The sequence below is a fragment of the Apaloderma vittatum genome, unplaced genomic scaffold (assembly GCF_000703405.1).
Source record: "Apaloderma vittatum isolate BGI_N311 unplaced genomic scaffold, ASM70340v1 scaffold14689, whole genome shotgun sequence".
NCBI classification, from domain to species: Eukaryota; Metazoa; Chordata; class Aves; order Trogoniformes; family Trogonidae; genus Apaloderma; species Apaloderma vittatum.
In genome coordinates, this window is record NW_009734720.1 from 11,016 (window position 1) to 36,061 (window position 25,046).

Here is a 25,046-nt window from a genome sequence, read left to right on the forward strand (position 1 = left end):
CCATTATTTCCTTCAGAATAGACACAAGTAGAACTATGTACCTCAACTTTACAAGAGAGAGTAACACAATTCTCTGAGAGCCCTGAGAAAGAAATGCTTCCAGCTTCAGGGGTGAAGGCAGAGGACGTGGTCACACTCAGTCCTCACTGCCTGTCCTCTGCCTACACGTTCAGGTCAATGGCTCTCAGCTGCAACTGATCTCTTAGGAATAAAGCGGTAATACAAATATTCATCCCGAAATTCAAATTCATTCGTAATGTGCTGGACGACACCTCCTTTCATCAGTCTGTCTCCATACATCACAGCTTCACCGCGGTCAGAGGCAAGGCCCACTTGCATGAGCCAGTTCACCAGGTCACAGCCAAAGAAGATGCCAGTGGAGATCTTTGCACCACACCTGTATGTCAAAGGAATGATTCACCCACATGTTCTGTAAATCTGGTATCAGCACTGCACGATGGGGAAAGGCAAGGAAAAAATAGCAGGAAACAAGGAAAGACATCATGATAGTTAAGAGCACATTCGAAGAGAATTTGCAAGTTTTGTACATTAGGGGCATGCCAATGCTCACTACCTCTTCCTACAGACATTTCAATGAGAAGCCAAATGTACCTGCAAAGTCAATTTAGGCTTGTACAAATAAACTTCAGTGAACATAAGTAGCAGCTTTCCTAAAAAAACACACAATATAATTCTATTTCTTGAATACTTACTGCCCATGTACTCACTAGCATCCCCACTTCTGCAACAAATTATCCCTGTGCTGCATGCTCGCAGCAACAGGGACTCAACCTGCCCTTTAATTTCATTTTATAATTTCTCTACAGCATTAAACAGACACCAACTGCTTGCATATACTATAAACAAAAATCATAACTTGCACATATGGGTAAATACTTACCACACAGGCAGTACTAAGAATAAACAAAACCTTTACAACAAGACTAAATTTTCTTTTACACACTTACGAGGCAATGCCATTAACATCTACCTAGGTGCAGTAAAAATACCATTCAGAAATTTACCTGCAGCAATGAATGTTTCTGGTTATCTAAAATCTGCTCTATGGAACCCAAGCACAGGGTTTCTGAAGATGATTAACAGCTACACAAGACAGCAAAACCCAAACTTCTATTTTTTTTAAGTTAGAAGCAGTGGTAACACAGAGCAAGTGTTAACATCTATTAGCAGAGAAGCAAAAATTAAAATAAATAGAAATCCATGATTACAAGGTCTCATCTATAATATGTCTAAATCAAAGATGATAAAATCAAGTTCAATGAATATTTAGAATGAAAAGATGAATGCTTTCTTTTAACTCACAAGGAGAAGTAAGACATGAAACTAGTTCCACACAAACATAATACCAAAACAACAAGTAACAAATGTCAGATTTTTATGTATTCTCGGGTGAATATATAATTAATAAAAACACAAAACCCAACCAAATCAACATTCCAAAGGCCAAGAAACCACAACAGCAGCAGAGGCACAGGAAACACAGTAGTAAAACCTGTTCTATTTCAAAATAAACATTTTCTGATACATCTTTCCTGTCTGGCTTGCAGGAAGCAAGTCCTTGGACTGCCATAGTTCACTTTTCCAAAATGGGTAACTTTTTCACTTAATTTCTTACAGAGCGTTACAGACTTCTGAGGAGAATGAATGAAACCATAATGCTGTTAAAAACAGTTCTGGAATGTGGTTTTGGACTATGTGACCATGAAAAAGACCACTTCACCCTGCCAAACTAGTCCTACTCAAAAGCTCACATGACAAGAAACGTAGAAGTGTCGTGTCAGAACAATTCTTCATGTCTCCATTTCGTACAGTAAATCTTCTAAAAAAGGCAGAATCTTTTTTCCTGTTTATGATGCTCCTGTCTGTATTTCTCTTCTCATTCCCTTACACATGCCTGAATGAATAATCCCCGATATTATAATTTGCCTCTGAAAGCTTTGCTGACCTCATAAATCTAAATTTAAGCCTCACAAGAGGAATGAGCAAAAGAAAATGGACGAACCTAAAAGGTGTAAAGGTCCTAAACCCACTATAATCTCACATATTGAGCAGCCTCTGTGTACACACTGACATCAGTTGCAAGAGTTTCACCTCCTGTAAAAGCTGTTTTTTATTAAACACTCAGTCACCTTCTCAATCTCAAAACAAAACAAATTAAGAGTTTCAAGTTTGACAAAACTCATACATGCACAATCTATTATAGGCATTATCATATACACTTCTTTAGAAAGATTTTTTCACTCCTGAACTCTAGCTAAATGCAAAAACTGGGCCAACACCTTAATGATATAAAACTTGTCATAATTTATATAAAATCTAGATGGGATAATGTGGTAACTTGCACTTTAACATTTCAACATGAGAATAGAAACATTTCTCTGTGACTGCTGAATTCTTAATGCTTACCTCGAAGTTTGAACAAATGTGCCACAACAGGAATCGCCCGCAGAGAGATTAAACTGCATTTCATGATTTCCAAAAGGCAAGAGGCGACCTTTGTAACAGGTTATATGTGCATGGAGGAACCTTACCTTCTGCCTCTGACAATACTTTTGACACAGTGGTCTCTGTGATAACGAACGAACTGTTGACAGGTCATCCTGATTTCCTCGGGTACAGAGGGATCTGTGTGCCCTGCTGCTTCTCTTCCTCCCCAGAAAAATTCAAGTCTTAAAAAAAAAAAGAACACAAAAAACGCCAGCAAATCAACCAGAGACCTTTTAAAGGAAACTTGTATGAGGCTATGGATACAGGATTTTAAAACAGTGACAACAGAATCTGGTTCAGCATTCACATTTAAGTTTTAATTTATCAGCTGAAATGATTTCCAAGGATCCATCATCTCACTGATCTAATCGCATATTTCATCATCTGCCAAAGACTCTACTGGGAGCCTCTGGGATTTTTGTCATTGGGAATGTCATTAAGACAGTACTAAAAACTCATACGTAGTGAACTGCAATTAGCTCTCCACAACCAGGAGAGAAAAGAAATCTGAAAGATCGAACACACAGAAAATTAAATGCAACATTCAATACCCTTTAAAAATTATTATTGTTAATTATTAAGTTTACAGGTGTGAGTGTAAAGATTCTATTTACCTTCGCTTGAATGGTAGAATGATTAAATGCTTATCTAAGCCAAAAATGCCAAAGCAAATGAAGCCCTGGAGGGAAAAAATACAGAAAAAGCAACATTAAGCAAAACCTTTGGTTTCTAAAGGAGAGAAACAAAATGTTAAAAACTCATTCCCAAAACACATGAAGAGTATCTCTCTTCCCTAGATATAATTCAAAACCACCTTTTTTCTGCTTTGTGTTTTTCATTTGGGCCTTAAAATGACCAATTCATACATAAAAATCCATCGAAGAAACTCTTCAAGAAACAGTCTGGGAAACGTAATGCTGTGACGTGCCATCGGACACTTAAGGAAAACTGGCTAGCCTCACGTAGCCAGTTATTTAAATCTGTCTTTGTTAATGTCAAGAAAAGAACTGACTTACTGTAATTTGAAGGCTAGAATACTCTCTAGTTACTTCCATTTTCTGTGCCACTTCTGTATCAAAACTGCTGTCATTACTTGACACTACAGCGCATCTCGTAGGCAACCTGCCATGGATCCGCCAAACACTCCTCTCGTGTGCGTAACACCGCTCTGCTTTCACCTGCACAGCTGGCAAAGCCACCTTGTGCCCGCCTGCACTGAACCGGGCTCTGCACTGCTGAAACAACACGACAGCCAACTGTCAGCTGTCACTCAACGGTGCTGTAACCCAGACTGAAGAGATAATAACTTAAAGCCTTATAGCGAAGGTATCCATGTAGCCAGCTTGCACTTATTTAGTTATACTGGGGTAACTCCACAAAAGTAATAGTGGTGAAGGTTTCTGGTACAAATAAGGCTAAAACCCCACTCAATTTCCAGAGGCATTTGGCATTCAGTTGTCATTTGTACCTTTGAAAGTGTTCCTGCACATGAAAACATGCATTTTGATAAGAAAGCTACCAGAGCAAAAGAGGCAAACCAACAATAAGGAGCTGGGGACTTCAGCACTGTTTGCAGACTTCAACTTACAGAACCTGTAACAGCATATGCTGCAACACCCACAAACAAAATAAGTTTCAGAACAAATGTTGATAAGTACCTGACCAAAATTAAACACAGCACAGAAGAACTGCAACTCCACGTAGAGCCTTCCAGGCTCTTGGTTGAACAGCCACCACAAACAGCTGGAAAGATTCTGTTAAGAAAAAAAACAACCACAAACCTAACCTGACTGTTAAAAATCAAAAGCATTTTCTTATTCTTCACATGCTAATAGATTCTTGCACAATTTTCACTGTCTTTATTTAACAAACTATTCCAATAAAGACAAGTAAGAGGAAACAAACACCTTTAAACATCATTTTAGCCTTAACAGCTGGGGAAAGGAGGAAGAGCTTGTTTGTTTTTAAACAAAATAATGCAAAACATAGCAGAGTAGAGGTCCTGTCCCTCGGCATGTTTACATTAGGAACTTGCCTTAAGCACACTTAGGTATTCAGTCGAACACAGACAATGTGAGCCCAGACAGATCTGCAGTATTTGTTTTTAGCCTTGTTTAGCCGAGACCGGTGCTTTCTACATATTTCCTGCATAGTTAGGATTGTGCTAGGCTGAAGCACATACCACTTCAGCTATTTTAGATGCCTGATGGAGGCAAAAAACCTCCCAGGTTAACCCCTTTGTGTGTAAAGGCTAATTCTTTAATGTAACTGGCCTTGTTTCCTAGTATTTATATAGTCATTCAAATGCAACTAAAATAGAGGCTCACATTTGGGATGCCTCTTAAATATAGATGTAAAAAAAAAAAAAAAAGTATTAGCATGGAATACTTGATACAGGAAATCTGTGAGAGAGAAAACTTCCATTTTGTCCTTTAACAGAACCTGAAAAGCAACAGCAGTAGGTATCACTCTACATAGTTGTGCCACATTGTCCTGCTTTGCAGTATTAAGTATTTGTGCCACCTTTTTTTCCACTTCAGATGAAGAAACTGCTGGCCTAACTGTCATCCACAAGAAGCTCAACATTGAGTGTTACATTCAAACAGAGAGAGCTGTTTCTCATCTTTGTCACTGTTAAAAATTCAAATTATATCCCTAGGCATTACATTCTGGTATTCCACACTTTTATACAGGAGCAGCCACCTTCACAGCTGGGATCCAGTCAGTAATGACGTGTGACAACTTAGCTACTTGCCTCCAAACCACCACTAAAAGTAACAAAATTTAATTTTCCCATTTCAGATAAAGTCTTACATTATTCTTCACCACTAAAGCATCTCAGAGAAATCCAAATTCCAAATATAAGCACAATCGGAACAATTTTTGTACAGTCTCCTTCAGAAGCAGAATTCACTTCATATTTTTAATTATTGTCTAGGGAAGACAACTAGCTCTTGAGGGCAGAGGGAAAGCAGTGATGAATTAATTACAAAATTATATAACTCCATTTTTTTTCCTCTTTAGGGCTCTTTAGCATGCCTTGCTCACTAATATCATTAGTCTTAACTTGCCTTTAATTAATTATGTGGCACAGAAAAAATAATTTTAAGATATCCCACTTCCAGTAAGCGATGAAAATAAAGCCTCTATAATTCATTTCATGAATTGTTACAAGAGTAATTCTAAGATTTCTACTGGATTGTCTGCATAGCTTTCCCAAAAAACATCCCACCTCAATGAGTTAAACAACATGGGGAGAAAAAAGTATTTACAGCAAACAGGCCAACTATAAGAAGCAAGCACAGCAGCACGTGTCTGGCCAGCTGTTTGTCTCCGGTCTGCAGAAGCTGCTCCTCCTGAGCCAATACGCAGGTCTGAGCACTGCAGCGACTCACACACTGATCAGCTGAAAAAATAAACCAGAATTTTTCATTAGGCTTCTAACTTACTAACTCCACCAGCAAACTTGTTAACATAACTTGCTGAGTTAAGCTACTTTGTAAGGGTCTGTACTGAAGTCACACACACAAAATTTAACACGTTTTGACGATAACCTGTTCAGACATCTATTCTCAAACGAAACAGCAGCTTATGCATACTCCTAAAATGAAGAAACTTTTTGTGACAGAATTCCTCTTTCAAAGGTTTAATGCAAATTTAAGTTGTGGTTAACATTTAGAAAACCCTACTGGAAATAATGAAAGGAGAGCCATTCCTCAGACCAATTTTAATCTTGGAAGTCATTTCTGGAATAATTATCTCAAATATACCATCATCTCTGTATCTCAGTGATGTTGAGCTCTAAATTAGACAACAAACAACTTATTTCAGTTCTGTGACTATATTTTTAACATGGTATATCAGAATACTAGCAGAATTCTATCAATCAAAAGAGACGAACATACAGATGCTTGTCCTCCAGCTAGAGTTCTAAGGAATTCTGGGTATATTCCTCCAGATGGCAGTGAAAAGCTTCCTGGCAAGGACATACCTAAGAATTTGCATCAGGTACCTGTCGTAGCTGCTCAGTAGGATAGTAGAAGGACTCATAATTATTGCAGCCAAGGTTACACAAGTGCGACCATTACAACTTGCTTTTAATGATTTACAGTTATGAAATGTTCACACAGTAGGTCGAAAAAAACCACTCGATCACAAGGTATCTTCTACCTTATCTTTTAGGAAAAGAAAATTAAACTGGCCTTCCTCTACCATTGGAGGACATTCTTATGGTGCTTGTCTGAATACTTAACAGATAAAATTGTTGGCAACAGGTGGAAAGTTAGCATTTGGTGAGAGGAAATATAACTAAGTACATTTCAGTGTGATTTATATAATCATAGAATGTCTTAGGTTGGAAGAGACCTTAGAGATCATCTAATCCAACCTCCCTGCCATGGGCAGGGATACCCTTAACTAGACCAGATTGCTCAAGGCCTCACCCAACCCAGCCTTGATCACCTCCAGGGAGGGCACATCCACAGCCTCTCTGGGCAATCTGTTCCAGAGTCTTGCCACCCTTGTACTGAAGAAATTTTTCCTGAGATCCAATCTAAACTTATTCTCCTTCAATTTAAATCCACTTCCCCTCATCCTATCACTGGACACTCTTGTAAAAGTCCCTCTCCAGCCTTCCTACAAGTTCCTTCAGGTATCAGAAGGCAGTTATAAGGTCTCCCCGCAGTCTTCTCTTCTTCAGGCTGAACAATCCCAGCTCCCTCAGCCTATGGCACCCCCTCCCTCAAATGAGTTCACCACACCACACAGCTTGGTGTCGTTGGCAAACTTACTGGGGGTGCACTCGATGCCGTTGTCCGTATCGCTGACAAAGATGTTGAACAGCACTGGACCCAGAACCGACCCCTGAGGAACACCGCCTGGCACTGGTCTCCACGTGGACACCAAGCGGTTGACCACAACTCTTTGAGTGTGACCCTCTAGCCAGTTCCTTAACCACTGAGAGGTCCATCCATCAAGTCCATGTCTCTCCATCTTAAGCAGGACAGTGTCAGACACCTTGCATAAGGTCCAGGCAGATGATGTCAGTTGCTCTTCCCATATCAACCAGAGCTGTAACTTCGTCATAGAAGGCCACCAAATTAGTCGGGCACGATTTGCCCTTAGTGAAGCCACGTTGGCTGTCGCCAATCACATCGCTATTTTTCATGTCCCTTTGTACTGTTACCAGGAGGATCTGCTCCATGATTTTACCTGGCACAGAGGTGAGGCTGACTGGTCTGTAGTTCCCTGGATTGTCTTTGCTTCCCTTTTTAAAAATGCGGGTTATGTTTCCCTTTTTCCATTCTGTGCGAACTTGACTGTCATGACTTCTCGAATATAATGGGTAGTGTCTGAGCAACTTCAGCCACCAGTTCCTTCAGGACCTGTGGGTGTATCTCATTAGGTCTCTCATCAGGTCCCATGAACTTGTGCACCTTCGGGTTCTCTAGATGTTCCCAGACCTGATCTGCTCTTACATTGGATGGTTCTTCACTCTCCCAGACCCAGCCAATGCCCTCTGTGACTTCGGTGGTGTGGTGCAAGTGGTTATCAGTGAAGACTGAAGCAAAAAAGTCATTGAATACTTCAGTCTTCTCCATATCGCTGGTAACCAGGTCACCTGTATTGCTCTGGAGAGGCCCCACATTCTCTTTCTTTTCTTTTTTCTTTCACACACCTGTGGAATCCTTTTCTGTTATTTTTAATGTCCTTGGCCAGATTTGATTCTGTCAGGGCTTTAGCTTTCTAACTTGATTTCTAGTTTCACAAGCAATCTCCTTGTTATCATCCCAGGTTTACCACTGCTTGCTTCCACCCTTTGTGGATTCTCCTTTTGTGTTTGATTTTGGCCAGGAGCTCCTCGTTCATTCATATTGGTCTCAGCATTTTTGCCTGATTTCTTCCTTTTAGGAATGCAGTGCCTTTGAGCTTGGAGGAGATGATCTTTGAAAGTCAACCAGCTCTCCTGGGCTCCCCATCCCTTTAGGGTTTGTCCCATGGTATGCTACCAAGGAGATTCCCGAAGAGGCCAAAGTCAGCTCTTCTGAAGTTGAGGGCTTTGAGCTTGCTGAGCATCTGCTTCTTTGCTGCCCCTAGGATCTTAAAACTCCATCATATCATGTGGTCACTGCAGCCAAGGCTGCCCATGAGCTTAACACTGGCCACCAGCCCTTCCCTGTTGGGGAGAACAAGGTCTAGCACGGCACCTCTCCTCATCTCTATCACTTGGAGGAGGAAGTTACCATCAATGCATTCCAGGAATCTCCCGGATTGCTTATGCCCTGCTGTGTTGTCTCTCCAACTGATACTGGGGCGGTTAAAATCCCCCAGGAGGACCAGCGCTTGTGAAGGAGCAGCAACTCCTGTCTGTCTATGAAGGGCCTCATTCACTTGGTCCTCCTGGTCAGGTGGTCTGTAGCAGACCCCCACTGTAATGTCTCCTACACTTCCTTTCATCCTGGCCCCCACTCTTTTCAACATCACTTGCCAGGTACAGCTCCACGCATTCTAGTTGTTGACTGACAAAGAGGGCAACACACCCTCCTCGTTTCCCTTCTGTCCTTCCTTTGTTGGATGTTGCATCCAAACAAAGCATAAGGACACAAACTTCCTCGTTAAGGGTGCAGAAAAACAACAAAAAAAGAAAATAGGAAAAAGGGAAAGGCTGCACTGCAGCTAGCTTTTATTACTGAAAGCGATGCACAAAGAGAATGGGCTGAGCATGCAGCTTTCCATCAGGTGCTGAACAGCCATTCTGATCCATTTTTTCTATTTCACTAACTCCTAAGGCCCCCTTAGTGAATTTTCCCTCTCTCTCTCCCCTAGACAGCAGCAAGCATTTTTGATTTAATCTGCAGTAAGTGCTTGCTCCTCTCGACCTCATTCAAGCTTCTCACTCAAAGCCTGTGCACGATTGCAACATAAGTGCTTCAAAGGCCTTTTTAGAAGATCACAAAATTACAGTACGTTAGGGGTTGGAAGGGACCTCGAAAGATCATCTAGTCCAACCTTCTTGCCAAAGCAGGATCACCTACAGTAGGTCATACAGGAACGCGTCCAGGTGGGTTTTGAATGCTCCAGAGAAGGATGCAAGATGTGAATATGAGAACGTAAAAAAAGCGTGTTTAAATTGAAAACTTGGGGCAAAGTAGGGCTACATGTTCAACTTTCCAGCATCCAAACAAGGCAATGATGGAGAGGTAATGTCTGAATGCTCAGAGGGACATGTTCAGAGTAGCTTAGCAATTAAAAAAAACCACAATCCAGAACAACTGTCCATCCTGAGCACTGAAAGTTTACTAATATCTTTCAGGCAGAAGAGAAGAAACACCTATGGTATTTCCTAATGCTTGAAATTAAATTGAAAATAAGTTATCCAGGTAAAGCTGAGAGAGCAGCCCGAACAGTTTCTTTGTGAGAGCACACATTGTAGCATTTAAAACAAGGAGACACTATTGCCTTACCTGTCTCAATTGGAGGAACCTTGCATTCAACAGCATTTGACACTGCATTGCTCTCTCTAGCACAGGATAATTCCCCATTTGTTGTTTGACAAGAACAGCAACCTATTAAGTGCATACAGTAATAGGACAGTTAGCTTCCTTCATTATCGTAATTTATTTTCCAAGTATAACAATATATTCTATACAGCTTTAACTGTTATGCTCAAAAATAACCCAACAGGAGAAAGTAGACTTGATTTTTCCCATTTTCTGAGAGGGTAAATGGGTTATACTGCTAACATGTAGAAATATTTAGCATAGCCCTACCACCATGGAAGCAACAAAAGTATTTTCAGCTAGAGGGAAAACATACAGGAGGTGATCAAAAAGGCTACATACAAACAAGCAGGATTAGAAACACATTGAATTAGATGCCAGCAGTGTTGCTACTCATTCTCAGAGATGGTTTAGTGGGTAAACAATCTAAGACGTCTACTGGACTGCATTTATCACATCTTTATCAAGATACCACTACTTACATAAAAGCCACACTTTTTTTTTCCCTGTCCACTTCCCCTACTCTTACAGTGATAAACATCACGCTTTCCTTAAAAACATAAACCTAAGTCCTTGGGCAGTTATATCTAGATTTTCTTCCATCCTAGTGTAACGCTAGAAGGTGTAAATAACTGCCCTTCCCAGGTCAGAATTAAACCTTGTATACCAAGCCATTTACTCCTTCACAGATCTACTTTCTCTACCTCTTTCTGCAGAAGATCCTGGAGAAGGTTGTGCAGAAGACCCTGGAGAAGGCTGAGGCATGGTGGCTGAAACTTGATTCCTCTCACTCCCTCCCACTTCAACCTCCTCCACTTGGCTACGTGGTGAATACGGGTTCAGCACCTCATAGCTTGACTCTTGTCTACTTCTGTTCATGCACATAAGTGAGATACCTGACATCAATATACTGATGAACAGGATCACTGCTGTGGTAATTATCTGTTAGGAGAGCAAAGAAAACATACTTGAATGCAAAATAAAAGAAAATGGTTGTATATGTCTATCTTTCTTACTCCCGTACTTTCCTAAAATGCTAACAAATGCATCCGAATAAGAGTTTACTATATTTACTGCTTTCACATCTTGTGGCATTGAAAGAGCAATCAGTACATGAGATTAACTAATTTTTCTTGCCAAGCAATTAATCTTTTTCTTTTTTCTTTTTTAATAAGTGGAGACCCTTATTCCCATGCAATCCAAAAACATCTCCTCATCATCATAATCTTTCCCTTCAGATCATTAGTGCTCCAGTTCAAGTTCTGTTGTGTTTATTCCAAAGAGGAATGTGTTTTTGCTACCCACTGGCACGCTCTAAATTCCATGCTTTTGCCAATGGAAGCATCCTAGTAATTAACCTTTCCTTCTAATCATCTACCACCAATACCCTGAGTCCACTCTGAGGCTATTTAATACTTGTGGAAACACCACATGAATAATCTTGAAAGACTCATAGGCTCTCTGTCCCTAAGACAGACAGAAGGAAAACAGGACAAATAGCTATGCTAGTGCTCTTTCCATCTTCTGATGAGAGGAATTATTTACTGGTAAAAAGATGGTAGTTCAAGCTCAGGGACTTTCAACCCATGATTGTGTAGAGAAGATTCCCACAGTGCAAGTAGTTACTGCTACACAGGTAATACAGATCCTATCTATTACAGACCAAAAGCCATTAATTAGTTATTGGATAGTAACAATTTCTGATAATTATCAGGCGAGACTAGAAATTAGTCACCAGGAAAAGGGCTCTGCAATTCATTACCACTCCTAAGCCTTTTCTTTAGCCTACTCCCTCTTTTTCTTAGTCATGGTTGCCTAAACGTGAAGGTCCTTGCTCAGACAAGTTTTCCTAATGGTTCATTACAGGAATACATTTTTGCATCAATCTATAAGCATCCTATAATGATATTGTTATTATGGCAGCCTACACTTGGACTGAAAGCCACTTACATACGAAGCAAACAAAGGACAGTTTCTCAGTAATGTATTGGACATGGCAGAAGCGTGAAGGAGGACAGAACATATTTATACCTGATATTTTCCATAGAAAAAGGCAGAGTCAATACTAGTGTTGTTACATTCACCAACAATTAGTAAGATTCCCACCAGAAGTGTTGGAACTCTGAAAGAGCAAAACAGGAACAAAGTAACGCATCTAGCACATTCCCATTAATTCTACAGGGAAATATCTGAACTAACTTACCCCCATCCAGCGATGATAATAAACCCAATGGGAATCTTGACTGTTTCTCTCTTCCTCAACAGAAACAAAGAGAAAGATAGAAAACCTAAAAAAAAATAATCAAAAAAAAAAATTGAAGAAATGCCTTGTTGCAACCTGCTTAGTAACTATGATATTCTTCTCAAACCTTCAAATAATCCAAAATTGTTTTTCCATTTGGATTCTGAGAAAATAGAAACACCTATTTTCTTTAAAAATTATACTGATAATGAAGCACTGAAGAAATTTCAGGATATTTTAAATTTAAACATCCACTTCTAAATGCTTAGAACGATTCACATAAAAGATAAGGTCATATAAAATACATCATAAAAACATTTAAGACACAAGTAATTTCTTACGGTATTAACAGCAGTTGTTCTACACTAAGTAATCAACAATGCTGCATTGTTATAGCATTGTTTAAAAAATTGACTAGTCCTTTACAAAGTCCATGATAAATTTAACAAAAAAGGTTCACTTATATTTACATATGACTATATATGGGTGCATCTTCTGGAACTACCTGTTCTATTCACAACTCAGACGGTCAGCAACATCGCCCATGCTGTAGCAAGGCTAGCGCTTATACTAGGCTATACTAATCACAAGCTACCTATTTCAACTAAACACAAGTACAATTTACTCCACAAAAGCACCAGAGGAATTAAATCCTTAGATTTAAGGGTTTATTAAGAAGTCTCCTTTGTGATCATATGCGTAAGGTTCTCCAAGCTTCTTGATGCATCTCTCAACTCCGCTTATTTCAAGTAATTCCTTCCTTAATCATCTACACCTGCGGAACACACACACTAGTTTTATAAATTACAAATGCCAGCGGAAAGAAATAGTAAAGCTACTTGGGTATTTCCCTTCATTCAGTATTTCCTACTTTTCTGAGGCACAAAGCTTTAAAATCTACTTAACTTTGAATAGTTCAAATCTTAAACCTTGCATTAATTAAAAATCGCCAGTAAGATTTTGACTGGCTCAAGGACAATCCACCGCATTCACTCTCTTCCTAATTGCTTCTGCCTCGAGAGCAGGTTCTTGCCTTTCGTTACAATCTGGAAATCTGGCAAATCTGCTGTATCTAGCAAAGGCAAACAGGACCTGCCCTAGGTATAAGCTTCCAAGAGCAGAATCAGAGTCTGAAGCTGAGCCCTGGGTTGTTCACACTGCAGCCTGGCACAGCTTACACGTATGTGTATCTGGAGAACCACATACGAGTGAAAAGAACTGTTATGCTGAGGAATGTAATGGAAGGTATTTCAATACATTAATCTTTTATTACAGTACCCAGGTTCTGCCTAGAAAGATCATACCTGTCCACAGGTACGTGCTATAAAGCGCACTGTAGAGGAATATAAATACAAGGATCTGCAGAGTGATGTCTTTCTCTTTAATGATGAAATTCCACGCCACCATTCCAATGCAAGCAATAAACTGGAAAGTAAGATGCCATTGTTTAAACTGGGAAAGCAGGATGACAAGAAAAACTGAACACAGTGTAATATAGCTACAATAAGCTTCAAAAATCTACCCCCAGGATTCACCAGAGTGTGACATTATGAATTGTACGGTTCTCATGGCAGGAAAGCACTGCAGCAGTAAATTCAATATTACAGTTATGTCACTGACTGTGGTACCCTATTTTCAGCAGGTTTTTTCCTGACAGCAGTTACATAGCTCAGATAAACTGTAAGGCAAATCAGGAAAAAAATATATTATTTATTTATCTTACTGTAAGTAAAATGTAAAGCTTTTGTTATGTACAAACCATTTATCTGAAATGATTTTGACATGAAGCTGAGGTCAACAGATGCTTGTTCACCAAACAATTACACAAGTTTTCACCCAGAGATACTGGATATATAACAGTTTCAGTAGTGAACGAATCTGAAAAGACAGGCTGAAATATTATGGAAACAGTAATAGAAAACTTCAAAAATTTTTAAGATGGAAGCTAACTTTGCTGTTACAGACAACAAGTGCCTGCAACTCTCATACATTACTTCTTTCAAATGTGACTCCATGGTCAGACCTCAGTGAGTTTACTACATACATACTTTGATATTTTAAACTACAGAACGCTTCAGAAAACACTACCACACAGATATATTACAAGCAGAGGCTGCTCTAACAGCAGTTGTGCAGTTGACTTCAAGGGAAGAGGGAATGTGTACTCTGTAGTTTTCTCCCAGTTTAAATAACAATTAAATCAGAGCTATTTATAGAATCATAGAATGGTTAATGTTGTAAGGGACCTTGAAGATCATATAGTTCCAACCCTCCTGCTGTGGGCAGGGACACTTCTCTCCCACTAGATCAGGTTGCTCAAAGCCCCATCCAGCCTGGCCCTGAACACCTCCAGGGATGGGTCATCCGCAGCCTCCTTGGACAACCTGTTCCAGTGCTTCACCACTCTCATGCCCTTCCCTAGCCACGAGCCATGCATTCCCACATCCCTTCCTTGCATCAGCACTGGCACCTGTGTGATCGCTCAGCAAGCCACTTCAGGGAGCTAAACCATCAGGGGATTAAGTTTTCTATTTAGCTCCTTGAATCAGGTCACCACAGAGTCAAACACACGCTGCCGCTGCTGATCCCGGCATTGCTGCCTTCAGACTGGCACAGACTGACACAGAAGTGCCCTCGACAGTATTAGGCAGTAACTGAAAATGCACTTCAGAAGCCACTCTGCATTCTGATGGCTTAACAGTTCTGTCTGAGAACCATACTGACGGCACCACCAATACTTTTTTCAAGGGTGTATTTTAAGACACAGAAATTGTTTAGACAACATGTTAGAGTCCCCTGCCCTCCACAGACGGTAAGACTTCAAAAAACACCAAAACTCACACAGCAGCATTCCTCTTACTACTGACCTGAGCAACAAGCAGATTTGTTGTAATCATATGTGGAAGCTGTTTGTATTTCTTACTCAGTAGAACAACAATAAGAGACCAAATCTGTAACATACAAGAAAAAATTGAATGTAAGAGTAAAACAAAACTCAAAAGAAAATAGATGAGTATTTTGGCAGACTATGATGAAATTAAATATACAACAAATCTAATTGAAAAGTTTCTTGTCGATGTGACTACAGTAGTCAGCTCCATGCCATCTGCTGCTAGTCCCTATGCCTGAGCAACTATGGCCAGAAAAAGCAATGCATCTTTGCATCTTTCATGATGGTGAAATACTTCCACAGAAGCACTAAGAACTTGCCTCTAGCGCAGAGATGCCTGGCTGTTCCCCAGGGCATAAGTGACCACAGAGCAGTGTGGCAATTTAGAATCTAAAATTACATCCCCCACCCTTGAATCTCCCAAAGTGATCTGTGACAGTAAGAGGCAGTGGCAGCGTTCACTTGTAGCTTCCCTTGAGGCATAGTCTCAAGACAAGAGGACTTTGGTGAGACAACAGATTAAGCAAATTCTAACTCCATCCAACATAGATGCTTTTATTTCAAAAAAAGCAAACAATCTACACTATCTGTAGTGCCTATAAAGTCAAATCACAATTCACATTGAAATTCTGGATTATCAACCCACTTTTTAAGAACAAATTTCTAGGAAAGGAATTTGATAAATCTACACTAAAACTTCCAAGTTAAACATTTTCATTCCGCCTCAAATACTTCATTAAATAAACATTCACTGATGTTTCTGGCATTGAAGTTCACACACAGCCTCCACTACTTTGATATCCAAGCACCTCACATAGCTTGATGTAATTATTCCCTGTGGTGTAAGTTAGTATTGTTATTCCCCAACACCCTGTTATTTAAAAAAAAAACAACCAAAAAACCAAAAGGACAAACTCCTAAGCCCTGCACTAGTGCTCTAATTCTGTTACCCATCTTTCTCTACAGTTCAGCTTTCCAGTTGACCCACCATTCAGTCAAGATTTTTAACTCCTTCCTCATCCTTATGCATTAGGATACGACGAGGAAATGTGAGTCTCATCTCATGATGACTCGTTTTGCTGCCTGTGTACTAGCACTCCCCTGACATGACAAAGTGCTTTTGTATCTCACTTTAGCAACACCTACCAGAGAAATGAGGCTGACAATACTGATGTCAAAGCTAACGTTTTGGAGTGCAGATGCCAGTGGGTTGGGGTCCATTGAAGGAATGGTCAACAGCCACGCAGAAACATACATAATAGGTGCAGACACAAAAGTGCTTATCACCATGCCTGAGGTAATCTGCAAAAAGAGTCAAACAGAAACAAGAAGGGAGTTAATGCGATCTCAGGCTAAATAACCGGCTTTCAGGAATACAATCACTGACAAAATTGTACCTCTGAGTTACACATATGTAGACCTTTAACAAATCACTGAGTTGTTTCTGTAACAAACTATGAATAATTTGAGCCAGTAAGTGTCTATTTTATACAAACAAACTGAAAATTTTAACAAGCTTCTGAAATAGCAGAAATAGAGAGTTTCCTACTGCTAACTCTTACAGAACTTCTTCATGGGTGTCAGATATACTAATGACTACGGTCTAGAGGTGGATTGACAAAGTCACAATTTAGTTTTGGATGCAAATATTCACACTATAAATAAAAACCATGTAGTTATGCAAATACTAATATGCATCAATTCCTGATTCCTCTTTTGGCTTCTCATTGTCTTTCTACTTTCTAGAACTTGCACAATGATGGAAGTGTGAATTTGTAATATGAATTACAGATCTCTGTTTTAAAGAGATTTCCTGGGTTTGTTGCACACAAATTCTATCTTGTAAAGTTTGGTTTTAGTGTCCTGGGTTTTTATTTTTTCTTTAAAATCAACTAAACAAAAAAAAATAATTAAAATCAATGGAAGTCAATAGGAATGTTTTCATGTAATTTCAAGTGGAAGAAAGTAAACAGTTTTAAAATTTGTTTTTGAAGCTGAAAAGATAATTGATATCCTCTACTACATAAAAAAATAAAATAAAATGCATTTCTATTGCAAGATTTAGCTGAAGGGCAACAAAAGAGCTTACCAGTTTTAACAGAACCATGGTAAGTGTAAGTTCTTCCATGAATTTTCAGCACTAAGGTAACACTGTTCTTACTGAAGTCAGTAATATAATTTCTGTTTTTTCTTTCAAAAACAGTAGCTCAAAGATCAAGTCTTCGAAAAAAAAACCCACCACCAAAACAAAATACCCCAAAACCACCCACTACCACAAATCCACAACAAAGATACAAGTTCTTTATATTCAGAGTTATCCTAGTTCTTCCTACTAGAGCCACAAATAAAACACAAGTATGAGGACTTATTTATGAATGTGTACTATCAAGACACTTGAGACATCAGGAAAGAGTAATTTGTTTAATTAATAATCTGAAATATAATTTAGATTTGAGATCTAGGGAGTACAAACAAATCTAAGGACTCTAAGCTACAGAAAAGTAAATTCATCAAGCCTACTTACTTATTTAAGCATTTAATCAACAAAGTTAAGCTCAAAGTTAATACATGTTTGGGAAAAACTAACTACATACAATTCCTACTTCCATATTAAATTGACTCGCAAATATTGCGACACCAGGTGCTGCTGGAAAAACTCCATAAAGAAATGCATAGTTTGATAAACTGGTGTGGTTGACTATGTTGTCGCTCTTGTCCAAGAGTTCCACCATTTCTCTACAGAGAAAAGGCATCATAAGTCTGAAAAGAGAAGGAAAAAATAATCAATAAAAATAAGTACTTAAGCTATAGCAACATTCTTCTTTACTCAAAAAATGAACCAAAAGGAAATTTTCAGGCTTGTTTGAATACAATTGATGAAAAGCAAAATAACAACATCACTTTGAATAAGTGCTTTAACTGTTACTGTGACATGTACTGGCTGCTTAAAAATTTTATGTCACAAGTTAAAAAAAAAAAAAAATCCATACGCACAAAAAACCCCCAAACCATAAAAATGACAATAAAATGCACATTCTCTGATTGTGCAGACACATTGTATAAACTCAGATTTAGCATGGTAAATTTAAAAAGAATCCTCATTTTTTAACTGTTAAAGTAAGAGCAGCGTTGGAACTTACATGACCTTTCTGCAAGGTGTCTGAAACACAGCAAGGGCTCAAGCTGAAGTATCCCGTTCTGAAAACTCTGGGCAGCAAAAAAAACCCCAAACCTTCTACCAACGCTATTTTGTTCGCCTCTAGTAATACCCCAGATCTCACACAGGCTCCCTATGTTCAATCACACCTTCAAATTTTACAATATAAACTTAAGCACAAAACAATCATTCTATTATGTTAACTGTAGCTCTGGAGCAAATAAAATATTTAGTTCACCAGTAACTGAGATAAATTCAAAGGAAGATAATGATGACAAAAGTTCTAAATACTATCATTTATTCATGCTTAAAAGTCAGATGGCTTAAGAGCGTAAACCGATTGTTTTTAAGCTCTTGCAATACAGCTGTTTCAAAGGTTTATAGACAAAATAACAAAAATCAACTAATTTGGAGATGCATCGAACTATGCAGCGAAAGTACAAACACTAATCAAATAACACTTAAAATCACTGATTTTTTTTCTCTCTGCAGACCCTGACAACAAGTTTGTGCTCTGCTAAATTTCCTGTAAGTTAAGAACTGTATATTTTTAAAGAGCACCCATCCAAAATAGTGGAAGTGAAACATACTATTATTACTACAGAGATCTTGAATGAAAAGCCATCTGACCAGTGTATTCAGAGCTTAAAACCTCTAGAGAACAAAATTACAAAAGTACATAAAATGAACTTACAGTTTAGCTGTGATGAGAAGGATCAGTGCAACAAACATACCCTTTGTCAGTTTTTTTGTTTGTCCCACCATTGTTAGTCCAAGGTAAAAAAGTGCAGAGCCAGAAAATGAACTGCCCAGTCCATCAAGGAAGTTCTCAAGGTATTCAGGAATTTTCTGGCCAAGAATAAAGTTTGAGGCAATTCCTATGAAGACCATGAATACAATTGGGTTCTGCAAAACTCGAAGGAGTGCTAGGCCCACTATTTTGATTTTGCTGTGTGACACAGTGCGATTATCCCTCCACTTCTGGATTTCACAGAAGATAAACCCCAGAGGGTTTAGCATCATAAGAGATATTGGAGCCACTAGGTAAATGTACTGGAGATATTCAGGGTAAGTGGTTTGATATAAAGCTTCAACTAGAAGACAGGAAATGAAAAGAGATGAGTGATAACATTTCAGTACAAAAATACATTAATATTGAAGTAAAATGTTGCTGTCTGAAAAAATTATTTCATTATCCTTCAGAAATAAGTGCATTTACAATTTATATGATGTAGTAAGAGAAGTATGACCAGTCATCATTAGGCCACAGTCACTTGTTGAACACATTAGAGACCAAAGATTAACTATCCAACACTATTTAATGATTCTATTACTAATCAACATGTGGAGAAAAAAAAAGAAAGAAAACAGTATGACAATCCCATGTGCCCTTTGAGTCACCTCAAACGTTGAAAAGAATTTTGGTTTCTTTCTGAGTTTCTTTTCCTCCCCAGAAACATGAGAGTCATGGAGAATTAAATGCACCTTTGCAGGACACAAGCTACTTCTTATCTCAGAGAAGTCTCACATCTCTGTAATTTAACTAGTTTTCAGTGGGTAAGTCAACCGTGATCTTCCTCCATCGATTCAATACAACACAGCAAAGCAGCAACCAAATAAAAGCACATCATCACGTAACTATTAGTTCATTCTTTGGGACTTCTCAGGACAAGAGTTATTGCTCTAGTTCTGGTCATGCAAGGAACTTTAAATCACGAGCATTTATTTTCATTGCTACTACATGCTTCTGACTCAAGGCAAAATTACTTCATACTGCAAGTTTGTGCTAACAGCACTTCAAAAGTCACAAAAAGACTCTGAAAAGATACACAAGAGGGTGAAATAAAAAACTCCAATGTTTTTAAAATAGGATGTTATCTCTTACCAGTATTATATCGAATAAGTTTCAGAAATACACATAGTGATGTTTTCCATTTTAGTCTTTCCTATCCTAGTTAGAGAGAAACACATTCTTCCTCGAGCAAAAGCATCTTAATAGGCAGGCACAACTCTACTTGTACTACAAAGAATATAAAAAAAATAAAGCACTACCACACAAATACACCTACTAGACCTTTCTACAAGATAATTTAGCACTCCAAGTACTAAATCACTATGCAGCCAACTGTTGCATGCATTTTCATCTCCCCATATACTAAACCTGTTCTTTTTCTGAAGAAATTTTCCCTTACGGCTATTGTTTTCAAAATCCAAAAGATTTTTACCTCTATTACTTTTACCTCTATTTTACCTCTATTATTTAAGCATCCGGAATGATGGGATCTACTAAGTGCTGAAAATCAGTATTAAGTATAAACAGTCTCCTCTCTAAATTGAATAAATAAAAATCTCAATTAATTTATTTCAAATATAAAAGAAAAGACACTAAAGGTGCTTTGTCTCTTACATCCCATGATTAAAGAACATACATAAGAGCTATTTGTTGTAAAATCCTGAATAAACCGCTGGACAGAACTACCAAGTTTGTGGATAGTTACTTGATTTAACAAGCCAGTTTTAAACACTGAGTATGTTCTGATAAATAAAAGCACTTTTAACATGCTGGACGGTTTTTATGTATGTAATTTTTTTTTCAAAAATCTCAAACCTTAGAGTGACGTTTTTATGCTGCCTTATACAGAATGCCCATTTTCGCGATATGCAACTCAACACAAGTCATATGTAAACGATGCCAGAGGGAAAAACGTAACAATTATTCTTTTTTGGCAAATTGAAATTCTACATTTAATCCAATATATTGTACTTTAACTGATATATTAAGTCACAGTGCATTTTCCTGTGTAGCAAAAAGTGGAACCAATCTAGATTATAGAGTCAGTGGGTGAAAAAAACCCGAGGAAATCACTCTCAAGGAACAGAGAAAAAACCCCACAACTTCTATCTGTGATGAAAAAAATAATTTTTATTTAAACCAAATTGCCTGCCTGCTGATCATAATAAAACCCTGAAATAAAAAATCGGTAATACTTGAAAAAAAATCAATTCTCCACATCCCCACTGCTCAAAATTACATATATATCACACACTGGTTACCCATGATTAAAACAGCACCATTAAAGCCATGGAAATTGAGCCATCACACACACAAGACTTCTGCTACACCTGTGCTTAAACAATACAGCACCACAGAGTAGAGGAAGCTGTTCCGAGTTGTATGATCCCACCCAGTAATAAAAACTAACCAGACAAAGCTGTTCAGCGTAGTGATGCTATTTACATCGGGGCGGTGGTGTGCTAGCAAACCCCTGTACCGCTTGCTTTGCACCCCAACGTCACTTCATAGTATTGAACTGTCATTAACAGTGATTAAAGGAAAACAGAGTGGTGATTTTTGAAAATGTAACCTGCAGTTTAATCTTCCTATGTGCAAATCTTCGTTAAACAGCAAAAAATATCATAGTGGTTATTAAAGAAATTACATAGGATGAAAACTCAGGACATTATTTATTTATTTATTCAGGGGTTCAAATTGTCTTTTAAAATAATGCTATTATAATACACAGATTTGTCAATATTGACTTTTTCCTTTGCACATTTCAACTGAATCAGCCTTTAAAAAAATGTATTTCCATTAAAAGACCAGATTTTTCTCAAAACACTACCTGTCACCATCACCCATTCCTGCAAACACTTCAGAGAAGCCATTGAACAGTGAAAAATTTGCAGTTGACAGCATGAACCAAACACTGATAAAAGTTTGGGAGTGGGAAACAGGAAAGGACTGGAAAGGAAATAAACAGCTCTAAGAAATACGCAATGCTTAAACACCTACAGAGTTATTGTTAAGTACTCCAGAAAAGCTCTTAATGCACTAAATGTTGTGAATTTGGCCAGACCGTACACCAAAAAAATACAAATAGCATCTTACAAATAATTAAATATACGAAGAAAAATGTAACCTGACAAGTTATTCAAAGTACAAAGACTGTTTTAACTAGAAGGATACAATGGAAATACGTTCAGGCAACCTCAAAATAGAGAAAAAGAGAAACCCTAATTGGCATTTTAATCCGGTACCAAGAAACAAAGACATAATCCTCACAGCCCTATTTGTAATACACTTCTGATTTCCCTTAGTTGCATCTCCTGAAGTTTATTCCTCTTGAGAGAAACAGTATTTTTATCTAAGGAAGAAAACGTTGGCAATTGCATTTGTTTATATTTTACACTTATCCAGCAAATTTGAAGTGAGCAAGAAAGACTCATGATTCTCTTGAGCCCTGGAACAGGGAGAAAGAAATTGCCAACTCCTCAAGTTATCGAAAACACAGAGCTACTTGTTACATATAATCTGGAATTGCATGCTTATGCTTCTCTTTTGGAACCATATTTTCAATTCTGTAATCAAACATCTTGCTTTCTGCTTTGCCAGAACAAACTTACTTAATTTTTTTTTGTTCTTAACCTTGCACAGATGCTAAGCGTCGCCTCAAGAGAATTTGAAAGGCACTGAGTACTTTCAGTGAGCAGCAAACAAGCAAAACCTAGTCCTGGCATCCTCTCCAAATGCCTTCCCCTCGAGGTGTATCTTGGAGATCCCAATACGTGCAGCGTGCACACCCACATCAGTCACACGGGTCAGTCTGGGAAGAGTCAGCACTGAAAGCTACACTGGCACAAAAGAGCCTCCCAAGGCAGGTAAAAAGCACTGCAATTCGGACAGTAGCTGGTGGGAGAAGCCTGCTACAACTTCAGATCGATTCCCAGTATCACAGTACACATGGCTAAAAGCATATCAACTTACCATTAAGAAAAACTATGAAGAGGAAAAAGAAAAAAAAATCATGCTTATCAAAAGGGAAGAAAATAACTGTCTTGCGGATTGTGTATTAAGTTTAATAGCTGATGTTGTTTGGAATTCAGAATACTGTCTTACAAGAACAAGAGTACACAGCTATATGAGTTATACTCTGAATGCCTCTGTGAGTTTGTTTTTTAGCTCCACTGGACTAGTGCTTGGTTACACATCCCAGGAATGGCACCACAGCCACGTCCTAATACACCAAAATGCAAGTTACCAAGAATTATGCAACAATCTTATTTTTAAAAGACTGACTTCTTCCAAGACGTTATCCTAAAGCATGTCTGGTGGCCACACTAGAACGCAGATTAAGGGACAAAAGATAATTGGCTACCTAAATTATGTCAAGTATCACAACAATTAGAAGTTTCTTCTAAACAGATTTGGAGTTCGTCACACAGAGTCCACAAACAGTAGGCTCCAACATTATGGCTAAATGTGTTCCTTGAGCTAAACCAAGAGGTAATGCTAAACAATAAAGAACCCACTAAAGCTATTTCAGAGACCATAGGTACAGGCTCAATACTTCGTAATGCAAGGAATTGTGATCTGGAGGGAAACTGATGATTTTCCTCATAGGAAATTGCCTGCAGTAAGTGTAAGGTAATTTATACCAACTTAGAAGTTCTATCTTAATTCCTTTTTTTAAAATCTAGTTTACTTTACCATGACAAGATCATACAGACAATAGTAGTCAGATCGTTTTACATTCTGCCTCATTGATAGCTTCGATACCTCATCAACTCAGTTCACAAGTCCATTTTAAATTATGGAAAAATAAAAGCAAACGTGTCTAGAACACTGAGAAATAATTTTAAAGAATAAAGCAAGCTTACCTATTGGATATCCCAGTGCAAAGTCATTGCTTTGTGTAGCAAAAATAGGGAACAAACCCGCTTTGCTAAATCGATTCTCAGGACTGGCTACCAACAACGTTAAAACGCAGACTAAAAAAAACACAGCAGCTTTGGCAACTAAAATACTGTACAGGAAGGACCAATTCACATTGGAAAAGTGAAGTACTACCATGTTTTTGAAGAGTAGAGCTGGAAGTGCAAAACGGGACACAAAATTTCCCAGTCCTTTGGCCTGAGTTGAAGTGATAATGTTGGCTCTTCCAGCTATATAGCCACAAAGAATTATTCCAAAGCATTCTAACAGGGCTGGGAAAAGCCTGCTTATCGACATAGAAGGAAGGCCGCCGGTGGCATTGAGTCCAACTTGTCCAGGCAAAGAAACAGACATATTAGCTGAAGACGAGAGGTTCTTCGCATTGAAGTCTGAATAGCTATCCATTTCCTTTGACCAACTCTTTCAAAACAAGGGTATGAAATGATCTCATCTGTAAAAGAAACAAAAGTATTTATTAACTTCCAAAATTGTGTTTGGGAATATTTACAGTATTAAGCTTTCTGATAGAAGAATTTACACTTACAAGTGTATATTACAAATAAATAACAAAACAAACAGTAAGTAGATAAAGACAAACAACTCTGAGAAAGAAGAATGCTGAAAAAGCATTCCATACACACATCATCTTCTCAATATAATTCAATATGACAGTTGATAAAGGCTAAAAATCTCCAAAGAAATTCAAAGGTAACATTGAAATCTTAAAGATTAGGCATTCAAAAAGCAAAAAATCTGATGGAAGTAAAGCAGATAAACCAAGGATTTTTTGCACTATTTATTCTAGGATCTAAACATAATTTAGAATAAATTGCAATCCTTCAGCACTTCCCAGTCATTGTTTCAGAAAAAGTAATTGCTAAATTCTCAGTGTATAGTCCTCTCTTTCCTAGATTATTATTATTACAAGCCTAGTTAACTCTCAAACAGAAAAGCACAGGATTCTCTATGCACTCATCTGTAGTTTGTAAACTCCTTTACCTCCTCAGCTTGCTGTCAATTCTCAACTACAATTCTCA

The 25,046-nt window shown here is 38.2% G+C and overlaps 1 protein-coding gene across 1 annotated transcript; it reads right to left on the reverse strand.

The window, feature by feature from the left end:
* On the reverse strand, positions 1 to 24,414 carry GPR155 (G protein-coupled receptor 155). The gene is made up of 15 exons (XM_009876381.1): positions 23,955 to 24,414; positions 18,991 to 19,390; positions 17,734 to 17,899; positions 16,286 to 16,441; positions 15,117 to 15,200; positions 13,554 to 13,674; positions 12,211 to 12,295; positions 12,039 to 12,129; positions 10,712 to 10,949; positions 9,972 to 10,073; positions 5,781 to 5,914; positions 4,167 to 4,262; positions 3,123 to 3,187; positions 2,553 to 2,690; positions 1 to 397 (listed from the first exon to the last, which is right to left on the reverse strand). Exons 1-15 carry the CDS (start codon positions 24,412 to 24,414, stop codon positions 175 to 177), a joined length of 2,559 nt encoding a protein of 852 aa, XP_009874683.1. The 3' UTR covers positions 1 to 174.
* Between the last annotated feature and the right edge of the window lie 632 nt (positions 24,415 to 25,046).